At 39.1% G+C, this 13,962-nt stretch overlaps 1 protein-coding gene across 2 annotated transcripts in view; it reads left to right on the top strand.

The window, feature by feature from the left end:
* The first annotated feature begins 11,682 nt into the window (after positions 1–11,682).
* The window catches only part of kalrna (kalirin RhoGEF kinase a), a 135,864-nt gene continuing 133,584 nt past the window's right edge, over positions 11,683–13,962 (top strand). For both annotated transcript variants that reach the window (XM_079664447.1, XM_079664446.1), the window contains exon 1: positions 11,683–11,976. In XM_079664447.1, the coding sequence (XP_079520573.1) occupies positions 11,910–11,976 (67 nt within the window). In that variant the 5' untranslated portion in view covers positions 11,683–11,909. The remainder of the gene's footprint in view (positions 11,977–13,962) is intronic.

Genomic DNA, 13,962 nt, shown 5'->3' with positions numbered 1-13,962 from the left:
TTTCAAGCAAAAATACCAAAACCAGCAAAACACATGCTTGTTCCAGCCCCTCAAATATAAGCATTTGCTGGTTTTCTTTGACCTTTACGGAACTAAATTGAATTTACATTTGGAGAAGTCATGTACAAATCTGATTTTGTTAATTTTCTGAAATCTTAAAGGCCAATTAATCAATTGGCACATAGAAACCACAGTGCAGAGAAACCACAGTGCAGACAGGTGGTGGTCCATCTCCAATTCATGAATGTACAGAGTATTATTAATATCTGAAAAACATCAAATGCAGTGATTATTGTGGCTTTTCAGATTTCCTTTATTTAAATATAGTTTTACAGTCAATTGGTTTGCTTTGTATCTGAACGCATTATAAACCCCCCTTTATCCCTGTCCGAGCAAATCCATGCATCGCTCATACTTTTCCATCCGTGCTACAAGAATGTAATCTCTGTGATTTATTTGTTGAACTCGTCAGAAGAAGATTAATCCATATTTGTTTGAAAAAAAGTCTAGAATATGGACATTATGGCTCGAAATATCCTGCACTTTATTTCAAGCACCCACCTTATAATGCAGATGTTTAGTGGGGGATAACAACGTGTTTATCTCTGAAGCTCCTGATGCTCCATGGACCTGTCTGCGTTTACTTGTATTATTTCGAGGCACATTTCAGGTGATGGGTTAATGTCCTCACAAGCACAAACACTCTATAACTGTTAGCAGCATCATTTCCATCTCTCTCCACTTGAATTCTTTTTGGTCGTCTGGAGTTTTTCTTTATTTTATTTTTGCTCGACTGACTTCCTTAGTCTGTTTTGTGTATTTATTAATAATGTCCTGCAGCAAGTAAGCATTCTTGATTGTTTTGAAGTTGATGTGTAAGACGTTCTCTTGTACAAAAAAGAAGATGTGATGCTTCGTCGTCCTCTTAGCTAAGCAGTGGTTGCGCTTTCTCTTTTGAGGGATTGCAACCAGATAGTTTTAAGGAAAAGTCTGACATCTTTGGGAGAGATTCTTGTGAGCTGATATGGAAACAGTTATTTATATGTGTCTGCCCCAAGCCCCAGAGCGCCGGCCATTGAAGCAAATGTGTGGCCAAACAGTGGTCCTACACTTCAGCGTCATTGGGCCCAAATAGTCTTTTTTCCATTGACTTACACTGGGAAAGAGACGTCTGTTAATCAGCTTATTCTTTCCTCGCTAAATTATCCACCCAGTACAAACACTTTATAGCCACTATTTTAATCATTAGGGTAACAAGCAATAAAAGCCAAATCCAGTCATTTTGTATTGCAGTCAAAGTCAAAAAACAAACAGAATGGATATACTATGTTAATATTGAGTGTTACTGGGCAAATAACATACTCCCTAATACCATACTACTACCAGTGGAAGCACAATTTAAGTAATTAAATATCACTTTATCTGTAGATCACGTGATAAATCATGAAAAGAAAAACCAAACGGTTGCTTGTTTCATCTTCGGGAAATATTCTTGTGAGCTGATATATAAACCAATAATATAAGTCTCACCCAGATGTATTCCCATTGACTTACATTGGGAAAGAGACGTCTGTAAATTAGCTTATACTTATTTTTTTGCTGAATAAAATACCCAATACGAAGTCTTTTGAATAAAGAAACCCTTAATTTGAATCACCTGACAAAATGTGAGACTTTTCCTTTAAATGTTAGAAAGCTTGGCGATACGTCAGGTCAGTATTTCCAGGTCTACACAGCGTCTCCTAGCAGTTACAGAATGACAAACACTGAAAAACCAAATGTGAGAATTAAAAGAGATCTCTACTGGCAAGATACAAGTCTGAATGTGTTCTCGTACATAGCAAATGACTGGAAAATGATGCAGAGTAGAAATATTTTGAGATGCTGAAAAGAGATTTTCATTTAATTGTTCAGATAATGTCATTACTATTGGTATTAATATTATTGTTTTATGTTGAAATGTGATACACATGTGGTTCCATGTCATTCCAATTGACTCGTTTCTTTCCCTTTCTTTTTACTACCGCGGAAATGTTTGCTATATTTAATATGATTGATGTGACTTATTAACAAATGTGAAAAAAAAGATGTGTATATAAAGGCGAACAAGCTTTGACAAATACAGGTATGTACATAGTTTTACGTCAAGTCACTTGTTTCAAGCACTATTTTTAAAACACGTTTCTCTGTTGATTTCTTTTTTATTGTAAATAGTCTCATCACGAAACACTGGACTCTGACAGCCGGAAAATGGTGCCATACTACTGAGACTTGTTGAATAGGATATAATGTTGGAGAGTTTAATTGTGTCTTTTGTTTAGCCACAGTAACTTTAAAAAGCTAACAGGACGAGGTGTATATGTGTTGCAGATTTGACCCGTGTCCTTTGTCTGCTTGTTTCAAATGTATTATTTTCTTCCTTTGAAATAAAGGATTTCTTCAATCACAAAAGTGGAAAACACACATCTTGCAAGCAAATGACTGAACACTCATGCGTGGCCCTCTCCGAGTCCTCTGGTTTTATATTCACTCAAACAGCAGGCGTTTCCAACCTGTCAGTGACTCCTTACGGTGGATGTAACAGTGCTATGTGTAGCATTTAACATCAATAAATCATTACCACATTAACTCTGGGAAGCCTGCATTATTACTGTGACCAGAACCACTGCTATGGTGAAGAGACAAGTCGTCAAAGCAACTTTTCCAACAGGGGGTCGTAGATGTCCTTTGCCTTACTGTGGGGTATCTTACCTGACAGTGGTGGAAAGTACATTTACTTTATTTACAAATTGGAGGTGCATTTACTTGAGTAATTTATTCTCATGTCACTTTACAATTCAAAGGAATAGTCTTTACACAGATTTAGTTTCTTTACTAAAGTAGATTGTTGAACACAAAACATGTATTATACAATAAGAGCTGAAAAGAGTAATTGGTTGACAGAAATGTTATCATTTAGCATTCTTTTTTTGAATTATTTTTAATAATCTGAGGTGCAGAAGACCAAAAGGTGTCACTTTGGGCTCTGGGCAAATTTGATTACATTTCTCACTATTTTAATTGGAAAAAAATCATTAGTTTTGGATCAAATGCTCCAATTTAAGCTCCTAGTATTGCTTTAACACGAGTAATACTATTTAATCAAATATTAACTTTTAGAAGTACCATTACCGCAATTCAACTCTTTAAAACAGGAGTTTTGTTTCTCATGTGGTATTTTTATAGTGTTGTGTTCCTTTCTAGGATATCTTCTCCACCCCTGATGACATCAGCCCTTCAAGTCATGGCAGTATAATATACATTTGAACAGAACACTGTTTACAGCCCACAAACAAATCAATTGTCCTGCAAAATGTAAGACTTGTCAAGCCAGTGTTTTGTGGGTATTGGCACCTTTCCTGCTCCTTGAAGAGCCCCTCATTTCCTGTCAACAAACAGAATCTTGAATCCTTGGAGCCGTTGCTGATGCTGCCTCGAACCTCACTGTAACACACTGTGATCCGCAGGCTGCCATGGGGGAGCAGAGAAGAAGGGACACACTGTCACAATATGGTCTTCACAGCTTCTTACACTTAGTCACACAAACACTTCTTCAACATGGGATCCATTGTGTCAAAACACAGTTGAAAACGAAGTAGTGGTTTGGTGTTTGACACTGGGCCATTCTTTCACACCAAGTGGAACATATCAAGGCCCACTTATTATGAAACCTTATAGCATTACATCCACTACAGTTCAGTTATGTTTTTCACAGACTTAAATGTCAAGTTATGGCACTTTTATAAACCTATTGATTGTATATCTATTACAGTAGACAGATATGTACGATGATGCAGACCGGGATTAGAGGATTTCTGGTATTAAAATAAGTAAACAGCATTCGGAATACTTCTAAACTCTGACTGCTGCTGCTCTGGTCATCTGTCCTAGAATAAAGCATCAAACCAGAGATGCTAAAATAAGTCATTCTTAGTTTTCTTGAAATGCAGATTTATTTAAATCCTCAGCAACTATACGGAGGAAATAACTACGGTCAATGGCAGATCAGCCTTAGGCTCACTGACATATGAGAAATCCATTACATTAAACTGCAGGAGGAGAGGGCAGAGAGACTCAATGTGCAAATATAATCCCATTATACCCTAGATTCAGATATGACATACAGCCATGGTAGGGTTGATCTTGCATCATTATTTTTCAAGACAAATCCAGGAATAGTGTAAAAGATTCCTAAGTGAAGGTCAGATGGAGGCAGTGGAAACGTCACTGCGACTGTCCTGAGGGCGTAGCGGCATATTTCCAGGGTGAGGCTGGATGGTGGTGGTGGAAGGAAGGAGCGAGCTCTCCTTGTTTATGCAAAGACACATCTTGCCTTTTTTTAATTCAAAGACGGAAAAAATAAAGAACAATGGGACTAAGTGTGCCCCAGGGATATTGTTTTAGAGTCAGCAGACTGCAGACATATTTAGATGACACCCGGCCAATTAGAGTCTCTCTGAAGTGAGAGGAGACGTGGACGAGTGAATCATCGCCACAGTACATCTGCTTCCCCCCTCTCAGCCTGTCATGATCACACTGCGCTGTTCATGGATGTCAGAGACGGATAAAAGAGCCGCCAAAACAGCATGCAGAAACCCTTTGGCCTCCGCGGTTTATTTTAATTAAAAGCTGTGAGTTTGGAGTTGAACTTGGCTTTCTTTCACAGCTGACATTTGGATGACTCATTAAAGGAAATGCACATGTGTTAATAGTTGTGAAAAGCAACTTAATAAATTGTACTCAATATTAATAATAAAGCTTTATTTATATAGCGCTTTTCATACAACACATGCAGCTCAAAGTGCTTTACAAAATGACATCACAAGTTAAAAATAAACAAGAAATTCCCCTCAGATTATTTGTTAAGAGCTTTAAAATGTATGATAATACAAATAAAATAAATAATGGTTTCTCTCTGACAGATAAGACACAAGACAACTGAATCGATGCAATAATATAAAAATATAAAACCCCATAAAACAAAGTGAACATAGGTAGGCTACAACAGAATTAAAAATAAAAAGATAATAGTAGACACAGACAGGAAAGGCAGGTATCCAGGTTTCAACAAAAAGCGAGCTTTATTCATAAACTGATAATAAACAAAGAAAAACTAAGAAACACTAACCGGGTGAAATAAGGAACAAGAACAAACTCACGGCCAGGAACTTGCAAGTCACATTGATTGATGACAAGGGAAAGCAATAAATACACAGGAGGGTAATTACAAGACAAGACACAGCTGGAGAGGGGAGGTGAAACACAGGTGAACACAATCAGCCAATCAGGCACCGGAGGGAAACTAAAGACAGGAAGTAAAACTAGACAAGACAGGAAGTAACAGACATAATGTGGGGGTGAACACTTTTCAAAATAAAAGTGGAAAATATCAACATAAACCCATAACCATGACAAAATAGACTGATTGGGGTACAATTACATAATTTATTTTTAGTTCCTGTTTACTGGTATTTTGTCTGGTATCTTCATCTTCATAACTTATTTCCGACTGTTGTGGCAGATTAATGAACCCCCTTTCATCAGGGGGGTCTGTGGGACATTTATTACCTTACAGCCATGTTCACAATATAGCACAGGTGTTGTTTGTCCCTGATGTTCAGGTAACCTTATCGAGCCATTGTAGAAAGAGCAAGAAGAGATACATACAGTACAACACCCGGGTGTAAATAGCTACAGTGCTTAAAGGGCCCATATCATGCTTTCCCGGTTATTACCCGTCCCCTTGTGTGTTATGAAGGTTGTTATGCATGTAAACGGTCTGAAAAGTCACAAGCCCTCAAAGTACACCCTGTAGCGAATAAAACTCTAACACAGAGAAGACCCGTCTATGCTGCCCCAGAACGCCTCGTTGGAGATTTCTCATTTTCCATTGTTTTCTTCCTGGGTTCTGTGACGCGTGAACACCCAAATCAACAACAAATGACCGGATTGGCCCAAATGGACCAACCTGCGGAGCACCTCACAAACCAGGATCCCTTGGCTAACTAACAGGGAGTCCCCATTGACTTGCATAAAGCTCCCTGAACGCTGGTAATAGACGAGTTGGGATGGCGGAGAAATGCTCTCCGCAGACCCATTCTCACAGCGTTATAAACCTTTTTCTTACTTAATATCAAGCCACACTTATTGTTTTTAGTTCGGCTGTGAGTGTTTGTGTGTGCTCAGGGTGAGTTTCGCCTGTTCTCGCTTCATCGCCAACCCGGAAACCTGTCCGCTCCTCGCAGCAGCTCACAGCAACGAGCCTCGCAACGAGCCTCGCAACGTCCCGACCAATCAGAGCACACTGGGCTCACAGGGAGCTCCAACAAGCCGTTTAGGACAGAGAGCTTGTTCACTAGTGAATACTTGGTGAATACACATACTATACAGAGATGCTGTATGAGAAACCAATGTGATTTTGGAAAATTGCACAATTTAAATCTATTCTAGTCCTCAACAATGGAATTATGATCAGTAGAAATGGCCATGTCATGGGACCTTTAAGATAAGATGTGCCTTCATACATCGACCATAGGGGAATACAATTAGACACAGCAGCACAAGGGAATTAAGTTATCAAAGAAACATTTCCATAAATACCTATAGGCTACATCCAAAACCGTATCTAATGTGTAGCCCGGGTGTAAATAGCATTGTTAGATAGACACCTGGGTGCAAATAGCGTTGTTAGCTACAGACACCAGATGCAAATAGCATCTGCCTAATAGTTTGGACCCAGAACACTGAATATCTGTCACTGCATTCCTCCAGGGTGTTTCCAAATAAATATTATCAATCTGATTATTTCAGCCAAGAGACCTCGGACACCTGGGTGTACTTATGCATGTTATATTTTACTGTAGTACCTATCCAGTCCTTCAGCAGAATGACTAATTCTACTTTAAGTTGAGTTTGTGTCTGTACTTTTACACAAGTAGTATGTATTGCACATATGTGTGCGTGATATTTGCCTGGTACAGTGTGAGTAAAGCCTGCAGACCCTCACAGGTGTTTTCACTTAGTCTGCTGATTAGAGGGGGCGGGGCTTTGCTGGGAATCACTGAGCTCATGAAACAGGTGCAGCACCACAAACAGCAGAGCGCGCAATCACACACACACACACACACACACACACACACACACACACACACACACACACACACACACACACACACACACAGTCCTGCTGAGGGGTTTAATCAGGTAACTGCTGAAGTATTTTATACCAGGAATGTTTCTACCTCATAAACTCTAGACTCGATTTAAAGATTGTCTTTTGCATATGCCATGAGTAATGCTGGTTTATATGTGTTTTTTAAATGTTGCACGTTGCAAAAAAAGTCTTATTACATTTCCATCTATGCAGTGTTTCACATATTTCAATAATAATGTTTGCCTGTTCTTCACCCCCTTGTTTCCTTATAGCTAGTATGCCATTTAAATACATTATAGTAATAGAAATCATGTGGGTTTTAAAGTCAGTTAAAATGTATTGAAGAAGTGGTCTGAGTCTCCCTCAGTTGTTCACTTTGGGAATTACACTAGCTTTCAACATTTCAGGAGGAAAAGTGTAAAATTAGCCCTTTTTTTGCAAAAATAACTGATAAAAAATATTCTGAATTGACTGCTGGTGTCCTCATTCATGCCCGAAGGAGAAGAGTAAATCAAGCTCACCTCCATTTTTTAGGGGGTATATCTCAACTTCAAAACCCTGAATACAGAGATAGGATGCTTGAATATAGAAATAATATTATCTATCATGTCTTGTAAAAAGGACTCACATGTGTTGATTGAATGATTTCACTGTAGGTGGAAGAAGTACTCAGATGTTGTACTTTGGTAACAGTAGAAGTACCAGAGTGCAGGAATACTCTGTTAAGTAAAAGTCCTGCAATTAAAAATGTTAATCAAGTAAAAGTACCCGGGTGTAGCCTTGTTAGTAAATCAAGCTCATCTACATTCTTTGGGGGTATATCTCAACTTCAAAACCCTGAATACAGAGATATGATGCTTGAAGTATAGAGAGATAATATTAGCTATCATGTCTTGTCAAAAAGGACTCACAATTGTTTTCGTTAAAGGGGCTAAGAGCTCACTCAGGCAGTTTGTATTGTTTCCCCCTTAATCTGAATGTGGTGAATGATTTCACTGTAACATACAGAGGTGGAAGAAGTACTCAGATGTTGTACTTTGGTAAAAGTAGAAGTACCAGTGTAGGAATACTAATACAAGAAAAAGTCCTGCATTCAAAATGTCACTCAAGTAAAAAGTAAAAAGTATTAGCATCAAAATATACTTAAAGTATCAAAAGTAAAAGTAATCATTCTGCAAATTGGACCATTTCAGAATATTGTATGTTTTGATTATAATGATTGATCAGTAAAGTGTTATCAAAGCTGCTAAAGGTGCAGCTAGTTTGAATGACTTTGTATACTGCAGGAGCTTCTGAATTTACTCCAGTTGTTACAAAAATCATATTTGTTTCTATTTCACATCGTTAATCCAAATCTGCAAAGTAACTAAAGGTATTAAATAAATTTAGTGGAGTGAGAGTACACAATTGACCTCTGACTTTTAGTGGAGTAGAAGAACAAAGTAGCAGAAAATGGAAATACTCAAGTAAAGTACAAGTACCTCAAAAATTGTACTTAGTTACTTTACACCACTGGTAACATATTATAGTGTGACGATGCCCTAATAAAGTACAGCTGTTCATAGTGATAAAGCACTCGTATGTAGCACCAATTCTGTGAATGTGTTAGAGCCTTGTGTTTTCTTTTGGCTTTCAATATGCTGGAACAAAGGACTGGAGACAAGAGGCCAGAGGGCAGCGGCAATAAAAGAGAGTGAAGATAGTGGGATTACAATTCCCCTTTAAGGTTCATGACCCCCTCCTCCAGTGTGCTCAGCAGAGTGAGGGATAATCTTTTTCTTGATTGTTTCTACGTATTACTTCCTGCTCACATCCTGCTAAACATCTTTGATCCTTACTTTGGATTCATTAAAACACATTTAAAAGTCAAGGGGAAGGAATTCTGATATTTATATATATTTTGAACAATTATAGTCAAAGGAAGGATAAGAAACCATTGCTAAATGTATATATAATATTAGATGTGGTTAAATAGAAAAGGAGCATATTTTAACAAACATCAGAATAATAGGTGAATAACAGGATAGTTGTGAGTGACATGACATGAAAATATTAGGAGTTGAAGACTTTCTGTCCTCAATGTCATTGAACAAGCCAGAAACCAGGATGTCTTTTATTTTGAAAACCCTCCATTAAAAGTGACTTGGGTCTGGCGTGAATAGGTTCCTCTGGAGCTGTGAAGTCTGACAGAATAGATGACAATAACATTAGCTGTTATGACCACTGTTGTCCACCAGGTGTCAGCAGCACACAGTGAGAGGACAGAGCACCTGCAGGCCTCCAGGCTGAGAGATGGTGCGTTCAGGGGGAGGAGGAGAGGAGAGGCTGGCAGGTAGAGCAGAGGAGAGGCCAGAGGGAGCGAGAGGAGCGTGTTGAACACGGTTATCACTGGACAGAGGCCAGCATGCAGACTGCCTCCTCCTGGCTGCTGGAGATGGGCTTTATCTCAGAGAGGTACCTCCTGCAATAACTCACCTGAAATGTGGCACAGCTCGAATAAAACATTGTATTTATCAGGTTTTAAACTCCCTTTTAAACATCCTCATGGACCCTTCATTTTATGGAATTGTAGTTATTGTATTCTAACTGTATTTGTGTCATTGTGTTATGTATCCATTCATTGGTATTTTCACATTTATCTTGTCATGTTACGATATTCTCAGATATGTTTGTTGTTTTTACATTTTCATTCGTGTTTGTTGATTTGTGAAGCCCTCTGAGACAAATGTGATTTGCGATATTGGGCTATATGAATACATTTGAATTGAATTTAATCAGTAATGAATTGAACAAGACTTAATAAACTGAATTGATCATTTTAAAAGTTTTTAGGCTTTTTTTGTGTAATGCACACAAAATGTCCGGCAGTGGCTCAGTCAGTAGGGTCTTGGACTGGGAGCTGTAAGGGTGCCGGTTCAAGTCTCTGACCAGACCTAACATTTTGAGTGTGAACTGCTACTTGGAGAGGTCCCAGTTCAGCTCCTGCCCTGCCCTTGAGCAAGGCACCGGACACCCCCCTTCCCCCCTCACTCCCATTGCTCCCCGGGAGCTGTACAGTAGCTGCCCACTGCTCCTAGACTCCTGATACTAGGATGGGTTAAATGCAGAGGACACATTTCAATGTGTGTGCTGTGTGCTCTGCATGTGTAACCATTAAAGAGGGTTTCATCCCTCCCAATTCTATAAAAACCTTTCCCTAATGAGTTTATAGAACACCAAACATATAGATACAGCAGTCACTTCATCCAATTACAGAATCAGAAGTTGTTTTACTGTTCTGTCAGAAACATGATACAGCCTTCTGCCTTATCTCCCAGGCTTAGCAGACACAATCTGCTACCAAGAAGATGATTTTCCTAAAGCGCAACTCAAGTGTTTCAAAGCCTCCAAGCCAAAAATAAATCAACATAAATACATTCATTATGCAGAACACGAAAACAAAAAGTAAACCTACATCTTGATTTCACCTCGCTGCACTCCAAACAAAGTCTGTGTTCCCAAGGCATACTCTCTGTAAAGCCTACAGTATAATGTATACTTTTTTGTACCAACATATTTCAATTTTTTTCTATCTATCTATCTATCCATCCATCCATATATCCATCCATCCATCCATCTATCCATCCATCCATCCATCCATCCATCCATCCATCCATCCATCCATCCATCTATCTATCTATCTATCTATCTATCTATCTATCTATCTATCTATCTATCTATCTATCTATCTATCTATCTATCTATCTATCTATCTATCTATCCATCCATCCATCCATCCACCCATCCATCCATCCATCCATCCATCTATCTATCTATCCATCCATCCATCCATATATCCATCCATCTATCTATCTATCTATCTATCTATCTATCTATCTATCTATCTTAGTGTCATTCATTGGGATAATATTGTGAATCACAGGATAGTTGTGACATTTACAACATTGGTTCCCTTTTTTGCCACCATCATGATACATTTGAATAATAATAATAATAATAATAATAATAATAATAATTCATTTATTTAAACAATAAATATATATATATATATATATATATATATATATCAAAAATAATAATAAAGCTTTATTTGTATAGCACTTGTCATACACAGGATGCAGCTCGTGCTTTAACAATATGTCATCCATGTGTGGCATATTGCCCAATCTTAATTGCTAACTCCCCCCATCATGACACATTTTAATAAAAAAATAAATAATAATAATACCAATAGAAAATAAATACATAAAAAATAGTCTATGAAAAAATAAAATAAAATAATAACAATTAAATGTATTAAAAAAAAACGTACAATACTAATAAAACTGATGTTTGTGCTTGGAATTAATACATAAATGCTTTATAAAAAACACAATCTGTCTTGCTAATAAAGGGCAATGGATTTAATTGAGAGTGAGGCAGAGAGGGAGGCAGAGAGGGAGGGGAGGTGCGGGGAAGAAGGAGGGAGGGAGAGAGACCCTGGCGGACAGAGAGAGAGGGAGGTTGGACCGGGAACAATAGAGAGGAACGAAGCCAGCCCTGAAACACCAAACAAACCGAGAGGGCGACAGAAAGAAAGAAACCCAGCGAGGAGGGGGGATGGAGGGAGACACGGAGAAACGGAGAGGAACATGTGAGGAATAAACAGGCGAGGATTTTCCGGACGCTTGATTTCTGTCTTTCTTTGTCGGAGGATTGTATTGAACCGGATTCCGATATGAACCCTGCAGAAGCGGCCGAGGAGGCGCCGAGCGACCCCGACACTGATGCCTTCTACAAAACAGGTAGGGGGGACACATGCTGCAAAACAACATCAAACGCGCCACAAAAGCCACATGAGAGTGTGTGAATGTCACCGGGAGACGTCTGGAGAAACACAAGAACCCAAACAGCAGACATCTGCAGAAAACCGCTGAGGAGCTGCTGTCACAGGCACTGATGGGAACCAAACACGGAATATAGAATTAAAACATGATAAAAGCTGCTTTGCATGCCTCTTATTAATGTTTAACATGCATTTACAGAGTGTGTGTGCGTGTGTGCGTGTGTGTGTGTGTGTGTCTGTGTGTGTTTTATGCAATGCTGTGGGCTCATGTGTCTGATGCTGAGGATGGTCTCTACAAAAGAAAGGGGAATCATGGAGGAATTACATCAGATCAACTCCTGGAAATCTGTCCGATATGAGACTGAAGGACGGTTTATGTAGAGCAGACAGTGTGTGTGTGTGTGTGTGTGTGTGTGTGTGTGTGTGTGTGTGTGTGTGTGTGTGTGTGTGTGTGTGTGTGTGTGTGTGTGTGTGTGTGTGTGTGTGTGTGTGTGTGTGTGCCATGCTATAGCCTCTCAAACTCACAGCAATTTGGTGTGTGTGTGACACTCCTACTAGAGCATTATGGCTAACACACAGCTGCAGCTGGCATCATTGATTAATCTTCTGGTCAATCTGCTAACTCTGCCCTGAGCAGCAATCCAGAATCTCTCTTCTGCAGAGATATGAAAAACAGATCAGAGCCTCTCTATGTCAGCTAGATGTGAGATGCTGAAACCAGACAATGTTTCTGTTTGTTTGTTTTACATTTGCTGCAACAATTAACCAATTAGTAACAACAACAAAACCCTCAGCAGATCTTCTGATAAGTGATTCAATCTCGTTGGTAATTCCTCAACCGAAACCACCACATAATCAATGCCAGTGCTTTGCTGCTTTTCTTTGTACTATAAGATTATTAAATGTCTTCGCTTTGTGGACAGTTGGTCGGTCAACACATGTTACATTGCATTCTGGGAACTTGGGCTAAGGAGGTTCCAACAGTTTGCCATTTTGAAGACCAAAGGACCTGAAATTGCACTGATGGCTTAGAGTTAGATTTGCTGCTACTGGACGTCTGTTGGTTTTTAATTGTTGTCTAGTCCCTTACGGTTGTATTGCAGGTGGTAAAGGATGCTTGTTTCTAGTTTCATTCGGAAGTTGCCACAACTGTTTTACATGGAACATTTGTTCGTCTCCCTGAATCCAAAAGATATGATTAATAATACTAGAATTACAAATGAAGTCTTTCGTCATCCACGTTTTCCTTCATGTTCTCTGCTTCCTTGGTAATTATGCTTGCTAAAGTCATCATAATCTGAGGTTAGATGACAGCTAGGTTGGGCTTCAAATGGTGTGCATGCAGAGTGTGAATGGATGGTTTATTTGATTACATTTCTTAATGATACATCTTTCAGGCAGTCTATTGTGATGTGTTTATCCCACATGGTCACATCACAGCGACGATGAAAATACGATTTATCAATCCCTTAAACCTTCAGTGCAACATTTTTCCAATGCAAAGCAGTGCAGGGCCACACGTCTCACATGTGCTTCCTCAGAGACACAGTGAGAGTGTCACATTTTGCCCTGGTGACAGACTGACAGGCTGGAGGTTGTAGGGGGTGGGTTTGAGAGGATCAGAGGGGGGTGGGGGGTATTTTTGTATTGTATACATATTTTTTCCAAGTAGACATGTTGAAATTAACAAGATCGGACACATTTTTTACAACATAGTTTACAATGTTTGTCAGTAGAGAGATTTAAGTAGGAGGAAAAGGTACTGCTGGGTACCAGAATTGTCAGACAGTATACTGGGAAAAGCAATAAGATACGTTTTTATCAGTTAAGGACACAGTAGTGACACATTATCTCACACACACACACACACACACACACACACACACACACACACACACACACACACACACACACACACACACACACACACACACACACACAGCAG

Source organism: Notothenia rossii, assembly GCF_949606895.1.
Source record: "Notothenia rossii genome assembly, chromosome: 2".
Lineage (NCBI taxonomy): Eukaryota > Metazoa > Chordata > Actinopteri > Perciformes > Nototheniidae > Notothenia > Notothenia rossii.
The sequence above is the reverse complement of the archived record's forward strand: the minus strand, read 5'-3'. Positions and strand labels throughout refer to the sequence as shown.